General features: G+C 41.2%; 1 protein-coding gene across 1 annotated transcript; it reads left to right on the top strand.

The window, feature by feature from the left end:
- The first annotated feature begins 584 nt into the window (after nucleotides 1–584).
- On the top strand, nucleotides 585–10849 carry atg4c (autophagy related 4C, cysteine peptidase). Its single transcript, XM_079221018.1, has 11 exons — nucleotides 585–662; nucleotides 780–901; nucleotides 1634–1717; nucleotides 2215–2445; nucleotides 5058–5385; nucleotides 6125–6195; nucleotides 7168–7370; nucleotides 7608–7686; nucleotides 8464–8540; nucleotides 9029–9148; nucleotides 9557–10849. The coding sequence occupies exons 2-11, from the start codon at nucleotides 826–828 to the stop codon at nucleotides 9722–9724; spliced, it is 1437 nt and encodes a 478-aa protein (XP_079077144.1). The 5' UTR covers nucleotides 585–662; nucleotides 780–825; the 3' UTR covers nucleotides 9725–10849.
- The last annotated feature ends 10221 nt before the right edge of the window (nucleotides 10850–21070 follow it).

Consider the following 21070-nt stretch of genomic DNA (forward strand, 5'->3'; position numbering starts at 1 on the left):
TATAAAAAGTTACAAATTGCTTGGAATAATGCTTAGTAATAACACTATAAGTAATAACTAAGAACGAAAAATCTAAAAGAAAATTACACTTTACACTATTTTTTGTGTGCAAATGATGAGTTAAAATAAATATCGCCATGGTAAAATGCCTCTGGTATGTTTATTATGATGTGTGTGTTGAATGATGGGTTATTCATTCACGGGTTAATGATTAGAAGGACGGAGTTCAACAGAAGTGACGTGATGAATGTGTTTGGAGGAGACAGACGCCTCCAGCTCTCTATTCGTCGCCCTGCCTTCCTTATAGACTGGGCCTTTACACACTAAAACATGTTTTGTTACAAGGAATAACTCAAACGAGCGGAGTGTTCGCCAGCAAACTGTTTTAACTCCACCCGCTCGGGCCACCTCGATTTCAACATCGAGCGTCCTCTTTGGTGCTGGCGGAAACACCGCGAGATCACGAGTTTTTCACTTCTACTTCCTCAATGTGTAAACATTGGAGACCGCGGGGCAGGTTCAAATTAAGCTGCAAGTCATGGGCGATACACCGCGTTAAACGAGTGCCATTACAACAATATACAACGTTGTAAAGTTTGTACAAAGCCACAAGGCGGCTGGAAGTGGGGAAAAACAAACTGGATCGAAGAGGAAGTTTCAAGGTAACGACTTGCTCACTGTGAGCTGTGATTTTACGTAATTTCCCTTTATGAAGTGATACGGATCCAGCCAACTATCACTACTTTATTCTGTGCGTTCATTTGTGTGTTGTGCACTAGGGTTCGTGCGCGGCTTGGGAATGGGTTACATTCCTTGCTGGTCCAAATGGAGAATAAAGGGAGCGACGAGGTGGAAACATTGAAGACAAAGTTCTTGTCTGTGTGGCACAATGTGAAATACAGTAAGTAATTTGCTTCAGGCCAACACACACACACACACACACACACACAGACACACAGGTAAACATTACGAAATAAATATAATGTACAACAACAAACAATGTCAAGTCAAAGTAGATACACAGAGATCAACAACATGTACTGCAGACACAAGAGTCGGCACAAATAAAAACAAGCATCGGAATTCAATGAGACAACAGCCTACTGCTGTTGAGTCAGCCCTTAAAATAGCTTGATGTCATTCTGTCCAGTGTCCACTCCAGTTTGCGATTCTTTCAGTAAGACTAAAGTTTGTTTATTTAAAACATCATGGTTATTATACCTTTTCAAGTAACAGGAAGAAAAGCAAAATAGGTAGTAATCTTGGGACTGACCCAGATCTCTGAATAATGGGTGCTGTGAGGAGGTGCGCCAGACAACTGAGTAAATAGTGCCATGGCCGGCTCAAAACCATGACAAATAACCTCACGCAAACAGGAATAATGAGACCAATATGGTGGTAAAAGGAAAGACACCATGGAACAGGTGAGGTGTGTTCTTATAGGACTGGGAACACTGGGCACAGTTGTTCTGAATTCACCTTAACAACGACCAACCACATTTACTGTCCTCTGCAACACAAGACCCACAGACAAGCAGCCAGCACAGCAGCCAAAGGAGGTGGGGTCATCACAATAGAACAAGTTTAATTTGTGTTTTTAACCATCAACTTCTTCTTTATTTGTGTATCTTAGGTTGGGCTCTGAAATCAAAGACCTCCTTCAGTAGAAATTCACCGGTGCTTCTCCTTGGAAAATGTTACCATTTTAAGGCTGAAGGTATAGTGCACGCGCATATGACGAGAATTACACTACCAATTTACACACTTACTGCATTCCCGAAAATGTATAAATATCCAAAGGCTTGACATGCATACTATTGTTCATTCCTACTGTAACAGTCATGTGGGGTCTGGTGAGGACATAAAAACACACATTTCAAATTAATTTGCAGGGACCAGAAATGATGACAAAGCAGTGTAAAACCAGTATCAACTCATCGCCAATCAGGACGTTAACTAGGATATAACAGTGGGAAAATATTACTTGGGTAATTTTTATTTTGGGTGCACAGCCCTTTCGCTGAAATAAAAAATGTGCACTTATCTGATTTGAAACAAGCTTTTACATCAGGTCTGAAACAGAAACAGTAATAGGATTCTTAAAATTAATACATGATTAATTTGAGCTAGTAGATTTATTATCTCCATCGGTCACGAGATGAAAATAGTGAACTGTAAATTCTGAGTAGGTCACATGTCATTTGTTTGCCCCAGATGACAACAGTGTTACAGAAGCTTGCTACGAAGTCTCCGATGAGGACTTCGTCATGGGGAACGCCGAGGCTTTCCGCAAGGATTTTGCGTCCCGAGTGTGGCTCACCTACAGGGAGGAGCTACCTCCTCTGCCCAGCTCCACCCTGACCTCCGACTGCGGCTGGGGCTGCATGCTGAGAGCCGGGCAAATGATGCTGGCTCAGGCACTTATTCTGCACTTCTTGGGCAGAGGTGAGTAGATAGTGACCACACCTGAGGTATGGTCACACAGTGGTTCTCAAATGGGGGTACGTGTACCCCTGGGGGTATGTGGAGGCACTCCAGGGGCACGTGAGATTTTTTAAAAATAAATATATTTAAAATTAGCATCCATTCAAAAATCTTAAAAACATAGTAATTTAATAAATATGCAATAAAATAAAAGTGTAAGTTCATTAACTGAATTGTATATATTCTATATTAAATCAGACCCTGGTGGCACAGTGCTGTTTATTACATCTTATTTTTTCAACCAAAAACATTTTTTGCTGGTTTTGCTAAGGTGTACTTTGTACAGGTTGAGAACCACTACCCTAAATGATTAAAGGGAAAGGCGCAATGGCGGCTGCTGGCAATTTTTTAGGGCCATCTAATCCCAGTATGATTCAATGCACAAAAAGGTATCACACATTACTACTTTTTTTTTTTTTTGGCGAGTGGGGCCAGGCCCCCTGGCACTCTATTGTCTGGCCGCCACTGGAAAGGCGGGAATGCTAAATATATTTCTTCTTTACAAAAGTAGGTACATTGTTTCTGACTTTACTTTAATAATTTCGAATTTAAGATTTATTTATTTATTTGACAATTTGAGAAGGGCAAATTGGTTAAATTGCTCATCAACAAACATATTAAACACCTCACGAGGGGTCACACGCAGACGTTTCTTTGTTTCACATGCCAAAACGTTTGGAAACCTCTGCTCAAAAGGTTAGAGAAGAGGGCTTGTGGCTGGAAGGAAGCTGATTTGAATCCTCAGACTAGCTGGACATTTTGGTTGTGAAAAAGAAAGCTTCCAAAGTAGATATTTGGAGATTGTTTACACCGTTTAAGCTTCCGGGTATTAATTTTTGTAACTACTTTACATGAAAGTGGAGATGGGCATTGATTAATTAGCTAAATAATTTTTCTATTGATACAGAGATCAAAAAAGGACTATTTATCCTGCGTGGCTGAAGATGTGGGCAACATAAATATATGGTATGTCCTAGTTATTGCAACAGTAAATCAGACTACAGATCATTGTGGGTATTTTTTAAATGCACTGCAATTGGATCCCATGTTCATTTTCTTTATTTATTTTCTTTTTATCTTCTTCTTGCTTTTTCTAAGCAGGAAGCCAAACTTGTAGCCAGTTAAGACAGTTTCCTCATCCTCAATCTAAAAGGGAAAGTTCAATTTCGTTGAGATGAGTGAATTCCTCATATCTGTGTCAGATCTATTGTCTCTAAAGTGTCCTAGACTTTACTGGTCCACATAATGAAATGACTGCCAGTTTAATGCAGTCATTTAGAAAACAATATTTAAAACTTGTTCTTCTGTCCAATCTATAATATGTCACTAATGAAATATTTCTCTATAAAATGAATAATGGCCACTTAAGGATATTTATTGATCAATTTCACTTTGATTCACTTGGGATCAAGGTCATTTTGTTAATGCTTTAGACTCCACTCTGGCCCATTTTATAGCCTAGGCCACTCCCTTCCCTCCGCCTTTGGCTCCCACCCTGTTTGTAAGGCTAAGGCACCGTTAAAGTGAAATACTGGGACACTCAAACTTATAATTGAACAGAATGACACCTGTTCTGTTACTGAAGCGCACAAGGTGCTGTCTGTTTAAGGCAAAAACCTTAAATTTCACAAGTTCTGAAAGACTTTTGCTTGCTCTAAATTTAACTTTGATGTGTTGAATGATCAGGTTCAGAGAACCTCAGAGATACCTGGTCAAATAGTTTATTCCATTAAAACCTGTACGCTTTTGCTGAACTGCAAATAAAACCTTCATTGTACATATGGATTGTTAATCTCTTTTCTGTGTTATGTTATAGTGGTTTTGAACCTATGCTATCCTATCTTTTTTTATTTTACTTCAATATTGTGTGTTCAATCTCATCTCTAGAACTATTTGGCAGCCTATTCTTCGAAAACATTGATACATTCTCAAATGGGGATTTGTGTTATGTATTACCCTCAAATGTATAATTCATAATTTATTGTTGTCTTGATTGGTGATTTCTTGCTCGACGTCACAGTAGCACAGTGTTTTTCAACCTTTTTTGAGCTGCGGCACATTTTTTACAATAAAAAAAATCCCGTGGCACACCAACAACCAAAAAGTTGCAAAATGTCACATTGTAGCATAATACAGCATATATGATAGGTAATTATTGCGCTACCTACTGGCATGGAAGAGTATTTAATTACTAGGCCGGCCACTATATTGCAGGCGCAGACATTCAACAATGTAAAATTATTTGCGGCAACTAAATAATATTTCTTTGGACCGATTAAGTGAAATTGGACATTTTCCCACAGCACACCTGACGATCTCTCACGGCACACTGGTGTGCTGCAGCACAATGGTTGAAAATCACTCCTCTAGCACAACATGGCAAATAATCATATGGAAAGTTGCATCCACAGAAATGCAGTATAGGAATTGGTCTCCCCATGGACCACCCATGATCTAAGAAGTACAACTCTTTAGCCTCATAACATTTGTATCCAAAGGCAACTTTTAAACTTTACTTCTTTACGTTTTTGGTCTCCAATATTGATTGTAGCTGATGATTTATTCCTCCACAGAGTGGACCTGGTCGGAGGCGATGACACTCCAGCCTTTAGACACAGAGACGTGGACGACCACTGCAGCCAAGCGTCTGGTGGCCTCTCTGCAAGGTTCCCCCAGGCCCTCCAATCAAGGATCCCCGCCCATGCACCAGGCCCAGGCCCGGGGATCCGCAGAGGAGGCAGATGCACATTTGAAAGCGATGTACCACCGCACTCTGGTGTCCTGGTTCGGGGACAGCCCCTCGGCTCAGTTGGGCCTCCACAGGCTGGTTCGCATGGGTCTGACGATGGGAAAACAGGCAGGGGACTGGTATGGGCCTGCTGTGGTGGCACACATCCTCAAGTAAGTCTAGAAGCGTGGATTTCAGAGTAACTACTATTTTAAACATTGCATTTTACATTTCACATTCCACATTTACCCAGCTTCTTTCAGTCACGTATAGATGTTTTGTTGTTTTGGGCATAACATTAACAATAGATTTTGTTCGTCGATTTAATATACCGATTTCTTTTGGGGGACAATTATCTATAATTTAGTTCTTTCGAAAAGTATTGATAGTAAATGTATTGCATTTTAAAGAGGTATAAAATTAAGCAAGCGCACATTTATATGGGAGAAAACCACTTATTTTTACTAGATACATTACTTAAATAATCAATCAGTGCAACAAAATTATCATAATTAATTTTATGTCAATCAACTGATGGTATAACTGTTTCAGCACTATTAATGTTATTGCCTTTTATTTCAGCCAGAATTTTGGGGCACTTATTAGAAGTATTTTAGCAAAGATGAAGAAGCAAAACATTGGATTAGATAAAAAATATGAAATGCTGAAAGTATTCTTTGACGAACTTGAGGTGTAAAACAAATCCGTATGTACAGATGTTAGTAAGAGTCTGCAGGATTTTTTTAAATCCTTGTGGCACTGTCCAATGGGAACTGGCTATTGTATAACTATTACAATTAAGTTGATGGTAATATCCCGTATATACTCCTGAAGTTAACTTAGCATAAGCTCTGCATGTGGGCGTTTCAATCCCCTCACTCTCTCCTTCTCTCCTCTGTCTCTCTCTTTTAGGAAGGCTGTCGAGGAGGCGATGGACCCTGGCTTGGCGGGTATAACTGCTTATGTCTCCCAGGACTGCACAGGTATGAAAGATGAGCCTACTGTTGATAAAAACAGGATACTGGGCAAAACGCCCAAACTGACCCTTCTTTTTCCGCCATCTCTCTCTCTCTCTCTCCCTCTCTGCCGCTGGGAGACCGCGGAGCAGCTTAGAAGGGTGACAGGAGACTCACTGTGTCTATTAACCAACAAATACATCAACTCCAGATCTATAACGTCCCCCTCCAACCTCTTCTTAACCCCAATAACTTGTTTTTTGATTCATGTTTGTCTTCTCAATAGCCAGAGCAGAAGAAAGCTGGTGTGAGAGCGAGTGTCTTGGCGTGTTACGAGTTTGATATTAGAGAGTCACAGAGACAAAATGGGAGTGAGTTCAACTTGTGCGCTTTCGACACATCTGTACAAAATGGAATTAATCAAATGTCAATCAAATTAAAAGTTAACAATTTAGAAAATGAGTTCATTTTTGAAGTCATTCATCAAGCAAATATGCTGAACATGCAATATTTTCTGCTTCTCAAAATGGAAGGATTTGCTGCTTTCATCTGTGTTATAACACTATAAATTGAATGTCTTTGGGTTTTGGATGTTTGGACTTTGGAGACTATATCTTGAACTGTGAGAATTTGTGGTGGACATTTTACACACTTTTCTGACGCATTAGAGATTAGGTAATTACACATTGAATTGAAAAAGTAACTGACATATTAACTTATGATTAAAAAGTAATCACCAGTTGCAGCCCGAATGTCATTAACTTGCATCCTAGGTGTTGTAATCAGAGCGTATTTGGACAAAGCCAAAACAAAGAATATTTTTTTAGAAATCTTTGAGTGAGTAACGAGAGAGATAAAGTGTTTACTGTTCATTCAGACATGTAAAGACATACTGTGAAAGATAAAAAAAAAGTGACATTTATGAAACACACTTGCAGACAAATGAGAAATAAGAACTGTATATCGCATACAATGTAATGTGTCATTGATCCTACACAGTGTACAGTGCTGATGTCATCGATAGCCACGGGGCACCAAGAGCTGGTCCGGCCTCCGCTGAAGGATCCGATGCCCCTCCATCCCCACACAGCGACCAACCAGCGTCAGCCTCCACCCTGTCGGACAGCGGAGCTGTCATCATTCTCATCCCTGTGCGGCTGGGAGGGGAGAAGACAAATCCTGACTATTTTAACTTTGCAAAGGTGAGGGATACATGTTGGTCAGAGTAGTTTGTTGAACTCTGTTGGTGTTTGATCACATGTACACTCGCAGGGGTAAAGTAAGGCAGAGTAATTATTTTGTGAATAGGTTCCTGTGTGGGTTGATGAGTTAAAAATGTCTGTTTTACTGTCATTGAAATGCAGTATGTGGGGGAACAAGATGAAAGTATTTAGGCTCCCAGTCAGATGTACTTTGTATTTCTCTGTCTCTGCATTTAGAGCATACTGAGTCTGGAGTACTGCATAGGCATCATCGGAGGGAAGCCCAAACAGGCCTGCTACTTTGTAGGATTTCAAGGTTAGTCTTAGCTTCATGCAAAACGGAGAAAGACACACAGAGAGAGGTTGGTGTGAATAACAGATTATTTTGCATAATATACTCTTCCTATGTGAAGAGACAAAGTAAGTTAATGTATTCCTGTTTGCGTGAGGAAAACGGAGAGGAGTGGAGATGGAAGCAAGTGAAGCAGGGCTTACTTTATTCTCTCTGACCCGTCAAAGCCTCACCCATTCATCACAAGTAAACCTCCCAAGTTGTGAGCTGTAATTGATTTCCATAGGAGGCATGCATTAAATTTCATCCGGGCCCCAAAGTGAGCCACTCTTCATCACCTTCAGGAGCCAGGAGGAACCTTCAGTTGTACATCTTGGCAGTCAATATTTACGCATTTACATTTTACCAATTTGAAATACAGTGGTGGATGATGTCTAAATGACAAGCAATACATTCTCCCTGCCAAAGCGCGGTACAGTGCAGCATTTATCATATGCAAATGGTCGAATATAATTGCGTGTTTGTAAAAGTAATTTCCCCACACAAAAATTAAATGACACCCTCTTTTTTTGTGGGTGTAAAGAATGTGCTTGAACAAACGCATCTGATTATGCAGAATTTAATCCACCGTGGTGGATATTAAAAAGCAACAACCTTCTGGGAGGCATATTTGACGCACACAAGCCTAACAGTAGGCCAAGCGGGTGACTTTGAGCTACTCTGCATAGAAATTGGAGAGAAGCGCGTTTTTGTAATAATCCGATGTTTTTGAATAACTTGTCTTTTGTTTTGTCCTTGCAGATGACAGCTTGATTTACATGGACCCTCATTACTGTCAGTCTTTTGTGGATGTCAGCACCAGCGATTTCCCTCTCCAGGTAATGTGAAATTACACAGACGAGCTGACTGGGGCCCCAGTAATGTGAATTTAATAGTTTCTGTTAGTACTTAAGGGTATGAATCTTAAAGCAGCCCATGGCCCAATTACCGAGTCCCTATCTGCTGATTTATTTGCTGCTCAGATGTGTGAAGCTGCCACTTAAGAGAAATACGGCAAATACCGGATCAGGTATTGTGAACCTGAATATTTCAGGACCCATACATAAAAATCGCACAGGGCTGTATAGTAACTTTGTTTTATGCTTTTGCATGCAGTGGCATACAATATGACAACACACCAGAGTTGTAAATTTATGGATGCTGTGACGGCAGATAAATAGGATTTCATTCATCAAATGATGCAGAATACATCTTATTCGCTGTTGTCGCTGCCATGAAGTGTATGTATGCCCCGCAGTTGTAACACATTATCTGGCCCTTCAGCTTGATGAATATTTTCTGATGTATTTTGTCTCTTTTTGTCTAGTCATATCATTGCCCCTCACCAAAGAAGATGCCTTTCAGCAAGATGGACCCAAGCTGCACCATAGGTTTCTACTCTAGAAGTGCTCAAGACTATGAGAGAATCAGCCAGGAGCTGTCTAAGGTAGGGAATAGTACTGCCTTAACACGGGACTCCTTAAAATCCCTTCACTGCTGCCAACATTTCGCAATAATTATTATTATCATGTTGCTATATTAATTATGTTATGCGCCCTGCAAATGTGTGATCAGTGTGATGAAAGTTTACCACTAGGTGGCACCATTTAACCATGAATCTTTTCTTACTTCGCTTCCAGTCAACATGTTGGGTCGCTGTTGTAAACCAGACTCTAAAGAAATTATATTAGAATGAATATACTGTAATTTCGAAGAGGGAATAATTAAGGTGCCATAAGATACCACTCGTTAAATTAAGTGATGAAATTCAAAGCAAACTGTTGAAGACTGATGAAGTGTACAGGACGGTGGAACTCTAGCACTCCTCTGAAACACTGGTCTGTTGTTGTTCCAGGTGCTGCAGCCGTCAGCAAAGGAGAAATACCCCGCGTTCACTTTCATGCAAGGTCATAGCAGAGATTACGACCTGTCTGCAGGCCCGACCCCGGAGAAGAGAGAATGGCCCTTCATCCGTGACCCGCGGAGGACGGCCACCACCACCGGGGACTTTGTGCTGCTTTGACGGCGCTGTTTAAAAGACTACTGACAGGGAACTTCTTCTGTTAATGAATCGAACTGCTGATATCCAAAGCCTCGTGACGGAGCCTGTAGTGACATCGAAGGTTATGGAACTTTTTTAAACTACAGTAACTTGGTGAACACGACCTGGAAACTTATCAGAGTATTTGTTGCCTGGAAATGTGAGCTTGCGGAACATTTTGTCAGGAAGCTTTTGGTGCTCTGCTTAATTCAGTGACTTCAAATGTTCTGTATCGTCATCTGTAGAAGAGGAATACTCTTCATTTTTGCACCATGTACTTGTTATATGAAGCTGTTGAAATCGACGAGATCAACGCGTCTAATTTTGTGAGACTTGGTGTCAAAATGTTTTGCACAGTACATAATGTTGAAGAAGTCTCAAAGGAATTTGCTTATAATGATCATAAGGTCCAGTTCAGCACGACACCACATCAACGTGAAAGTGTCATATCGTGTTGGTCCATTTCAAAATTCTTTCACAGGGATACATCTGTCGTATTTTGACAAAGGTTTCTCAACTATGCTTAGCACTGGGCTAAGAAGAGTATTGTAAAAGCTTTGAATAATATGGGCCGAGGGCTCTTGATGGTGCCAAGTAACCTTTCCAAATAACCCTTTACAATATAATTTTTAAGATGGAAAAGTATTTAACATAAAAAAGAGAATTAGAAAATATGTAATCGGAGAAACTTTCAAAATTAATATTGTATGCAATTAACACAGTTGGACAATTATTTCAAAGGATTTTTATCATTTCAAACCATCCCTGTTGTATTGCAATAAGTATTAAAAAATGTATTTTCTACCATTTAATGTTAAGTCATCTCACTTTTGATTTGTCTCCAGCAGTAAATGACAAAACTATCTGTCCCTGTTCTTACAAAACACCTTTACAGTATCTACACCTTAACAAACTAGAAATGACACTAACACATGTTAGGTTGCAAAACTTGTCATGCACTTGGATTTTTCATTTAAAAAAGTATTCCAACTGTTGTATTTTTTTTCATGTGTTGTCCTGCATTACAAGACATGCATGTCTGTTTGAATAAATTCATTGTATATTATGCAATTTAATAACATGTAAAATGTTGCTTTTTTAACATTGCCTGGCAATAAAAGTTGAATGAAGTTAAAATATTTGGCTTTCTTAATCAGTTTGCTTCTTTTGAGTCCACTTGAAGCATTTTCAGTGACTCTAGTAGAGTAACAAAAAATGTTGCTTCACTTTCAGTGCTTGATGCAAACCTCAGTATCGTGTTGAAATGCATTCAATCCCTTTCTCTCGCGGTCAAATGTAATAGATTAAAACTAATCGTACGTGCTAACCATCTCTACAGCCCATTAACCAGGGACCGGAAAAAATGTGACCCAATGACACTGGCAGCAATTGTGTTCCTCTGCAGAGGAAAAGAAAATATCCTTGTGTGCAAAGCTCTGTTACCATGGATAATCTGTGTGTTTCCCCCTTAGTTTGAGCTATGCCGGACTGTTTTCCTGTACAATACAAATTCTTGTATTATGATGAGCCTTGCTTAAAAATAAAGGAGGGAACTGTCCCTTCTGTGAGAGAGCCGGGGCAAGGGTGAGGAAGGATGGACAGAAACAAAGAAGAATCCCTCATCTGTTCTCTTCACTACCATGGAGAAGCAATGGCAAAACACATAAAGGCATCATTTAGATCCCCCGTCTGATCTGTGTGCTCGTCCATTTTCAAGTTCCAGTTTTCTTCTTTTATGGACGGCCGACCGGCTGTGTGGACAGAGCGGGAACATCAAGTATGCAGAAGCAAAGGACCAGTGACATTCTCCAACTTTGGACGATGGAAGGGTTGAATGGACAGGAGGGAGGCGTCGGGAGGGGGTGAGATATTTGGGGATTTTTTGTCTGAAACATGAAAGAGCATTTGTGCTGGGGGGCACACAGGGCTCTGAGGGTTGTCTGTGTTCTCCATGTATTTACAGGGGATGTATGAATATTTGATTAATGAGTCACAGGCTCGAGGGAAATGCAATAAGCGAGTGGTGGCTTTACAAAGCAAGCCAATCACACACACGGACACATACACCATGCTCCCCCCGTTTAACACAGCTGCCTAAAGTGTCATTGACATTGCAGATTCCTGAAAATCTAATCTGCACCCGGTCAAATTCCTCACAATGAGGGAGTCCATGAGAGTCATTCCTCTGTTCCACAGATGGATGGATGTGTGGGGTGGGGGGATTCACGTAAAGACCCAGCTACGCCCAATAAAGATTTTATTTTGGTGTCATCTGCAAGAGGAAATGGCTTCTGGCATGCAGCCCTTAGAGGGATCAACAGGAAAGGCGCCTTCTCATATCTTAAGATCATACCTGTATTAGGGATAAACCCCTGATTAGATTTAGTCCTTCAGGCTTCACTGGGACAAGGAGGCCTTTGGGACTTTAGCCACAAACCAAAGGTGTGATCCGAGAGGCGGCTGGGTGAATCTTGATACCATGATAAGCTGTTAAAAGCTTGAGTTTGTAGATGTTATCTTCAAAATGACACAGAAAATGGGAGAGGAACGAGAAAAGGAAACGGAGTACAAGAGAACATTTTCTTTGTCAATAACACCTTTATGCGTTTGTCAACAACTTAAAAGTCTTGATAAAGCTGTGAAAAACTGTCTTTAAAATTAAAATTGAAAAACAAAGGATGCAGATCTCTAAATATCAGTGCATGTAGTACAAGATGAATCATGTATTTTGCTGTGAAATGAATGGTAATGTTTTAACATATGTAATGCAAGAAGGTGCTTCTTAATGTATGTGTATGGAAAATACACATATTCTCAGTACTGAGTAAAACTGTTGACAAAAATATAATTAAAATGGTCTCTTTCAGGTGCATTGAAGAAGCTGACTGTGATACACCAGAACGTGTTGTTTCTATTCCCTCTAACCCCGTGGTTCTCAGGATCTCGTCCAGTCAAGATCAGATCATGATGGATGACACGGAGAACATCCAGAAGAATTAGATTTAAGAAAAATGTAATATGCACAGTCTGTGTGTGTGTGTGTGTGTGTGTGTGTGTGTGTGTGTGTGTGTGTGTGTGTGTGTGTATGAGAGTGTGAATGTGAGAAGCTGCGTGGACATGAAGTAGTCTTTTCCATTCATAAGTGGTGTGTAAATGTGTATGGATGAGTGTGTAATTTACATATGTACGTCTTGTGTGTAAGTCATTCTAAATCTTAGGTGTCTCTTCCTGTCTTCACACCAGGTGCAGGGGTGCTAGATTTATACCCAGTAGCCCTTGCCCACCCTTGTGGAATGCCATGCATCTTCAAACAGGTACTTCACTTTGAAATCTCATCTCGGCGTGATATCTCTAGGCGGCTAAATATATCCGGCTCCCGGATACTGCAGCCGTCGGAGCGTAAATACCGCCTGCGCTGCATCAGACTGCATTCAGAGTCTCAAGTCTGTCCACCCAACTGTCCACTTGTCTCCACCCGTCTCCTTCTACCAACTCATCCCCTATCTATCCTGTTCACAGAAGCTCCGGGAGAAGTGCTGAGGCATTGCATGCCTCACACATCTCTTCTGGGTTGAAGCCAGGCCGATGTCATGATGCTGTGATTAATCAGCACCACCCAGGACAGGAGCTTGAAGGGTGCACCACCACGTGAACATGACCCACAGCACATATAAGGTCAAAGGTTCTTCAACCTTTTCCACCCAGAGAATCAAACAGGAGAAACATATTTCATAAAAGTGCTTCACTTGTAACATAATCTTTTAGGAATCACCAGTGCATTTTCCAAATAAACATGGCGGCAAGAAGTATGAGGACTTTTGATGAACAAGACTCATCACGGATTTAGCAACTATTCAACAGTTATTGATTATCAGTGGATTCATATTGTGAGTTGATGATTGGTTACGTTGCTTTATTGTTTGCAAAAATTATATACTTTGTAATTATTATTATTTTATTTGTTAAAACAAACAAAATGTATTATTTAAGTTTTAAAGGCATGAAAAAAGTTTGTAGTGAAACACGGTCCTTCGTTTCAATTTGATTAGTGTATATGTAATTTTGCGTATCATTTGTGGAGAAACATTCTTAATAATATGAGTATGAGTGTTCGTAAAATTCAGGAGCTGTATATAACATTCTAAACATATCGCAGCAAACAACTATTTGCTATGTACAAATACAGTGGAATGATATTTACCTGAGCAGAGAATGAAGTCCCTCTCCCTCTGTGTGCTGTAATCCCAGCTTCTCTCAGTTTTGTCGACATAGCGGGGCTGACCACGCCTGCTTTTACTGCATGTTTGTTTGTGTGCGTGAGAGGGCCCCACTGGTTAGCTCATGGCTGCTGCTCTGCATTTCTCTCATACGGCAGCTACAGCTGATAACGCCTTCTCGACGGACAGCGTCGTCCCAGAAGCGTAGCACTCATCCTCCTGGCCCCCCTCAGGTAAACACTGTCAGCACTTTCGCCATAGTTTGCACTGTTTGTGCTGTTAGCACAATTATCTATGAGCCCATAGTATCAGCCGCTGGCTAACCGTCAACATGTTGAGAGCCGTTGAGAGGCAATCAAAATGATCTAAATCTCGGCTCTTGCACCTTTAACTCAAAATGAATTTGCTGAAGCATTGTCTTGCAGATTGTGGTGCACGGGGTAGTTGATTGGGACAAGCAGCAAGAGAATGGATGGACTTTTGTACGCACAAAATACGGCTTTTTAATTTTTATAGTTTAGAAATCAAACTTTTACATATGTCACGATCTTGGTCCGCAACCAATGGCTACATTAAAAGACGGGAAGCTGCTGTGAAAAAGCAACTTTAGAACCTGTTGTTGATGTAAATAATAATAATTTAAAATGAAATGACTCCTTGGACAAGGTCATTGAGGACGTTAACGTAATCTAATTATTTTTCATTTAAATTTAATATGGAGAGGCAATCAAAAACAAATAAATGTGGTATTAAAGATCAGTGTGACAATTCCTTTCTTGCTTTACTTTACCTAATGCATTTTCTTTTCCCTGTGATTATTTTGCATCAGTCTTCCTACTGAGAGGAGTGTACCATGGCAGAGGCCCAAAGCAAAGCTCCTCTTGTGTTGGCTAACCTTGCCCGGCTGTGACAACAAGAAGGGCACTGGAGTTAACATTTAGATAACGGATGTGTGTGCCACTTCCGATTTCTATTCCTGGTGACAGGGAATCTTAGGAGCACATCACAGGTTGTGTATGTGTGTGTGTTGGGGGGCGGGGGCACTCCTGTGTTTCCTGCATCTCAGGGGTGATGTGGAGGAACGCCGAAATTCCTCATTCTGCTGTCCTCTGAGGCATGGCCGGCCCTCTGTCAGCTTTTACTAACCAGATGCATCCGAAACAGGCGCAGAGGCTGAAGGCAGGGGATATTGCCTGCTGTGTAGCTGTCGACTTGTTTCTTATTGCACGCCTGTGTTGAGCAGGGTGGCAAGTGTGTATGTGTGAGTGGGAGGGTGGAGGTTATGAGGGTGTCAGCCTGTCTGTGTGTGTAAATGTGTATGGCAGGACATGCTATGAATTTAGGAGTGTGTATCATCCACCACAAAAACACTTACTCACTCACACACACACACACGCACACACACACACACACACACACACACACACACACACACACACACACACACACACACACACACACACACACACACACTAAAAGACACAGATCGTTTCTCTACCTAACTCTTGGATTGTAACTAACATCAGTCCTGCAATGCTGTGGCCTGTTAGTTTTTTACAATGACTGCCTCATGAAAATTAGTGTACGTGTGTGATTGTGAATGAGTGTGTGACAGAGAGATCTTTTGTGTGTGTGTGTGCGTCTGTGCGCATACACGCGTGAGTGAAAGGTATCCTCCGTCCTGTAGATTTGTGTCTGTGATACTTTGCAATCTCATCTCCATCTAAAACTCCTGCAGGCCCTGTGCACCATTACCACACGGTTGCAATAAAACCCACAGTAATTAAAGGGGATCTGGCTGTAATTGCCTCAGTGAATCAACTTAATCAGCACCTGTGCTCACAGTCAACCTAATGGTGCAATCTAACCTTTTAATACTCCAGAAATTAGAATTGTAAAAAAATTATACACCTGATAATCATTCTGTATTTTGAAACTCTTGAGTGGACAATGAGTGGACCATTGTCCAAGGCAAATATTAAAGCTGCAGACTGCTGAGTGTGCATATCAGAGTGTGTGTGTGAGAGAGAGGGAGAGCGAGAGAGAGAGTGAGAGAGGGGGGGGGGGGAACGCAGAAATGTCAGAATGATGACATGCCACAACTAACTCATAGGTAACTAATTTGACTAATTGACTAATTTAATTGGCGAACAGTTTGATATTACATACATTGTTTAAATATGTTTTGCCATTTAAATTTTCTTTTTTAATGGATCTACTTGTCTCTATGTTTGTACACTGAATATATTTGTATTTTTTTCCAAAATAGGCACTTAAAAAAAATCAACATGGAATTTTGGGAAAATGTGATGGGGGAGTTAAACGCTTGGTCATCATCATTGGACCAGGTGGAAACCTCCGGTTTGGAAAAGTGAATCCAATGTGGTGGTGCTTTGAACTTGCATTCTCTCTTCAAGCCAGCAGGGGCAACTCCTCTGGTTCCAAATAGTCCGATTGTATAGAAGACTTTGAGAAAATGACCCTACTTCGCACTACCTTAGAAAACATTTTAAACATGAGTTCATGGTCTCAATCGCTGGTTTCTAGTCTTCTTCAACACAGCATGATGTTCATTTAGTAAATGATGGCCCATTTAGAGTGAAATATATGATTAAGCAGGATATCTTTTAGGGTTTTCCGGTCTGGGTTGTCCTTATTTTCGTCTTAGAACTTTAACCCAAAAAAGAGAGGAACTGTCATATTAACTGTCGTAGATTAGATGGCACAAACAAATTCCCTTGAATTAACTGTGTTGACTTGTCTGATTAGACTAGAGCTAGTAGTATTCACTCCATCAAATTGTTAGCACTGTTTGCTGTGCCAGATGTTGGATTGACCAGACAACAAACATCCCCAACAGAACCTTTTCACAGCAGACATTTTGACTTTTCTAACAAGAAAAGCACGGATGCTGTAAAATTGATAATGTATCAAGTGTATCAATATGCCATGACAACTAGGTAGCATGCATAATAGCAAGGCACAGGAACTGGAACAACTATAGTTTACAAAAGTAGAGTAAGAGTAAGTAATAAGGAGACAGCAGGCAGTCAATGGCAGTATAAAACAGGCAATAAAAAGTTTTGAGAAAGTGTGCGTCACAACAACCATGAGAGGTCATTGAGCATGCAGCCACCCAGAATAATATGCAGTTTGCTACAGAATGCAAGATTAGCCGTGGACAGACATACAGGTGCACTCCCACTCACTCACCGATCACCTGATGATGCATACACACTCGCAACCGATCGCACGCTCCTGCTGGTGCAAATAAAAATGCTCTTAATTACAGCAGTGCTTTTCTTGCTGTGACATGGACAATATCTGCTATGCAAAAAGGTCTTTGGCATCGCTTTTTATCGACAATGAGGTAGCCAAGTCCTGTTAGTGCCAGTGTTCTTTCACTCAAACTGGCAGATGTTGGCTGTGCAGAACGTACTCACTGTTATGTCCCCAGATTGATTTTGATTAGAGACCATGTCGTAAAACTCTCTTTCTTTCCATTTTTTTAACACTGTCACTTTCAAACACAGGCACAATTTATGAAATTAGAAAAAGTTTCCACTTTGAAGTGCAGTGATTCAGCAGATATAAGCAGGAACCAGGTATAAAATGAGTGTGTGGTACAACTTATACGGACTAAATCTGTAGAGTACGGTAGTTGCAATAGAGTGTGTGTGCATGCCGCCTGACAACTGTTTTAGAGGAGCACACATGCAGATTATTCCCTCCTTGGAAAACTCAGTAAGAGAGGAAAGTGTGTGACAGATGTGTTCCACAACAACAGACATAGATTTCAATTCATGCAGTATACGCTATTAAACAATACAATACAATACAACAACCACAAGAAAAAACACGGATAACGACACTGCTAAAATCATGAATAAATTAGCACGCCCATTAATCTCGCACCACTGGGCCCAAGGCCTCATTGAAATATAGGTCTTTTCAACACATATACCTAATATACTAAAAAAGAACATTTAAAATGATTCACTGGCTTGCATGAACACATTAATTTTCAGTACTAAAAATATATTTTTAAGCAGGTCTTGGGCCCTACTTCTTTCTTGTGTGGAGTGCATAATGGATTCCTATGTAATCCATTACGGCTGCTGAGGGAGCGAGAGATAAAGAGTTTCCAGCAGCAGCCACCCGGGGTTGTTCTTCTTTAAATGAAGTTTTAATAAAGAACGACGGAGAGGCTGTACAAGGTCAATTATCAGACTTTGCCCATCCTCTGATGCTCTTCTCAGATCCCTGTGCTTAGTTAACCATAATAGCCGTCAGTCATAGCATGCTGATCTACACGTAAAAAACGTCAGACGCCCAGACGAAGGCTGAACCTATCTATTCAACACCTCTGTCAGTGTACGTTTACTGTTGACTATTTTTCGTCCTGACTGGCACATAAGGTCGCCACTGTCACAGACAGGCAAATCAGGAGAGCTGACTCTGGTCGACGTTCATTTGTCAGTGTTCTCGTTGAGGAGGATATCTCTTTATGCATCAAGAATACGTTAAAAATCACTGGGGGGAGAGGTGGAGATATTAATTTCATCTGTCTGGGTGCTCGCTCAGCGTTGAAAGTTGAAAGGCCCCCCACCCCATCTCAAAGAGTGAGGTGGATTTAATGTACGGTGTGCTTATGAATACACTTATGTATTCATTTGAGCAATAAACGCCGGGTTGGGTCCCACACAGAAAAACAAACTGCCTAGCTTCCGGCAGCCATTTTAATTAAATGCCATGGATTGTCAAATTTATCGATCCCCCCTCCCCTGACACACGTCTGAAGGATGTCCTGTGCCATTTCCATATCTTTAGCAGCTTGTCCTACTAATGTGAGGTGAGGGATGGAAGGAGATGGAGGTGTGCTTGGCTAAATTGGGCCTGGGTCTCACAGCATGGAGCTGAGGGAGGGAGCAGAGTGTAAATGGGTGTAGATGGGCTAAAGGGGGGTTGCACATGTCCTGAAGCGATAGCCTCTGTGCTGTAGCGAGGCCTCAATCTCGCTCTCACTCTCTCAGAGCAGATCTGTGTACAGATGGGAGTCTGACAGGCCTACAGCTGTTCTCCTAATTGTTCATTAAGTGTTCTATTGATTCCCTTATTTCGAGTACATGTGTCTTTCAGCCGCTGCTCTCCATGTGAAGTGGCAGACACACATGCCACACACACACACACACACACACACACACACACACACACACACACACACACACACACACACACACACACACACCTACACACTCATCCTGGCTGGACTGAGATGACAGGGCCGGCTGATGTTGAGCTCCTCTCTCTGCGGGGTCCAGCAGGGGCTGGATAGCAGTGCTGCGCTCGACGCACTAGGCTTTTATTTTCCAAACTTTTAGCATCAATCAATTAAAGTGCTGGCAGCAGAATGGAAAAATGTTTAATTCCTTGTTAAGCGGCAGCAGCCTCAGATTGCACCTGGCTGATAAGGGAGCTTGTGTGAGTCTATTAGATCCTGATACTCTTGCCTGATTACTCGAGGAGAGTGCAAGCTTTATTTAGGCTGAAAATGATCAAGAAAGATAGTCAGGGGGAGAGGAGATGCAGAGAGTTAGAGCGGGACAGATCTGAAGAAAGGGGTTGAGACTCAACAACACATCATCTTGAAGCAGTCTTTTTATTAGTTGTGATCATCTCCTATTGTGCAGTATGGCATTCAGAGGGAGCAGCTCTCCCCCTGATCCACATTTAATCTGCAAGTAGAGTTGATAAAAGGCTTGTGCTCTGGCATAAATCCTCTTTGTAAAAAATAGGCGATAAAACACAAGATAAAAAGTTATTTAAATTCCCAGAAGTAATAGATTTATACATGCAACGTTGTTCCCTGTAGCCTACCTTTGACAAAGTCATCCAGGGCTAACCTCCTATATCCACCTGACGCAGTAAAAGAACCTAATATGTGGCGGAAAAATGAGACAAAGCCTGATGTTGTAGCAGCTTGTGAAGGAAGAGCATGCAGAGCACGTACAAAAGAAGGCAATTTGTTTCAGTGCTTTTATGAATTTATAGAAAATGTAGAAAATAGAAAGGGTTGTATTGTACGGACTGGTCAGTGCTAAAGGGAGAAAAATCACCAGACAAACTGTAGCCATTTCTCTTCTTTCCCCTTTGTTCCAAGCCTCACAATTTGGCTTTCAAATTGGACTTAGCGCTTCAGTGAGTCAAGTCATATACTCCCAGCCCGGGTGGTCGTCTCCATTTCTTGGGCGCGGAAATTCTGTCGGCCCTCCTGCGTGGAGTGGAGTGATAATGTTCTCTGTAAAACACAATCAGTCACCTCCCTCCTTGCCTTTGTATAAGCCTGGAGGACCCCCAATCAATACTGGCTGGCTGGGTGACTTATCATCGCGCGCTGGCCGCAGAGCTCAACTGAGCTAAGCCGAGCGGGGCAGCAGACAGTGGGCTGCATCCTGATGCAGACGTGAGGTGAGGGCTGTTGGTGACCTGCCCACCAGGCAGTGACCAATTTGTTATGAGTCAACGTGGGGAACGATGGGGAGAAAAACCTCTTGGAGTGGGGATGCAAACTGGGTATTATACCATTTCAGCCCGGAACCAAAGAGAATGTATAAACATAGTTAAAATAATGACATTTATGAGTAAAAGGGATTTTCCTGTGTGTGCTCCAAGATGTTTTGAGAAAGCTTTTACAGAAGAATGTTCATTCAAAAAGTTAAAGCAAATATCTGTTTCATATACAAATACAATGTAATAGGTGTAATAGGACTTTTGATCCTATTTCAAAGGAGTCTGTAAAATATGGTGATGTTTTGGCATTACAAATGACAGTGTAATTATGTGATAATTCTAGGGGACCTTCAAAATATCACATCACAGTTTAAGTGCATGACCAACCCTTTGTATAATGTTGATAAACTCACTCATTGTGTTGACATCTCGAGAGTTTTTCATGAGAACTTTTATCATGCCAGTACACAGCTAACTGTTCCCGAAGGTCGTAAAGGATGATGTGTGGTCACGAACACTCGACTCTTGGCCTTGCTTACCTCTGCAGTTTTGTGACAAAACTTTCAAGGCCTTTACTTAACACTAGCACTATTGTCTTTCA

Source organism: Taurulus bubalis, assembly GCF_910589615.1.
Source record: "Taurulus bubalis genome assembly, chromosome: 7".
Taxonomy (NCBI): domain Eukaryota; kingdom Metazoa; phylum Chordata; class Actinopteri; order Perciformes; family Cottidae; genus Taurulus; species Taurulus bubalis.

Coding starts and splice junctions, on each gene's coding strand:
- atg4c (XM_079221018.1), top strand. CDS start 826: ATGGAGAATAAAGGGAGCGACGAGGTGGAAACATTGAAGACAAAGTTC. Junction 7,687..8,463: donor CTACTTTGTAGGATTTCAAG/GTTAGTCTTAGC, acceptor TTGTCCTTGCAG/ATGACAGCTTGATTTACATG. Junction 8,541..9,028: donor CCAGCGATTTCCCTCTCCAG/GTAATGTGAAAT, acceptor CTTTTTGTCTAG/TCATATCATTGCCCCTCACC.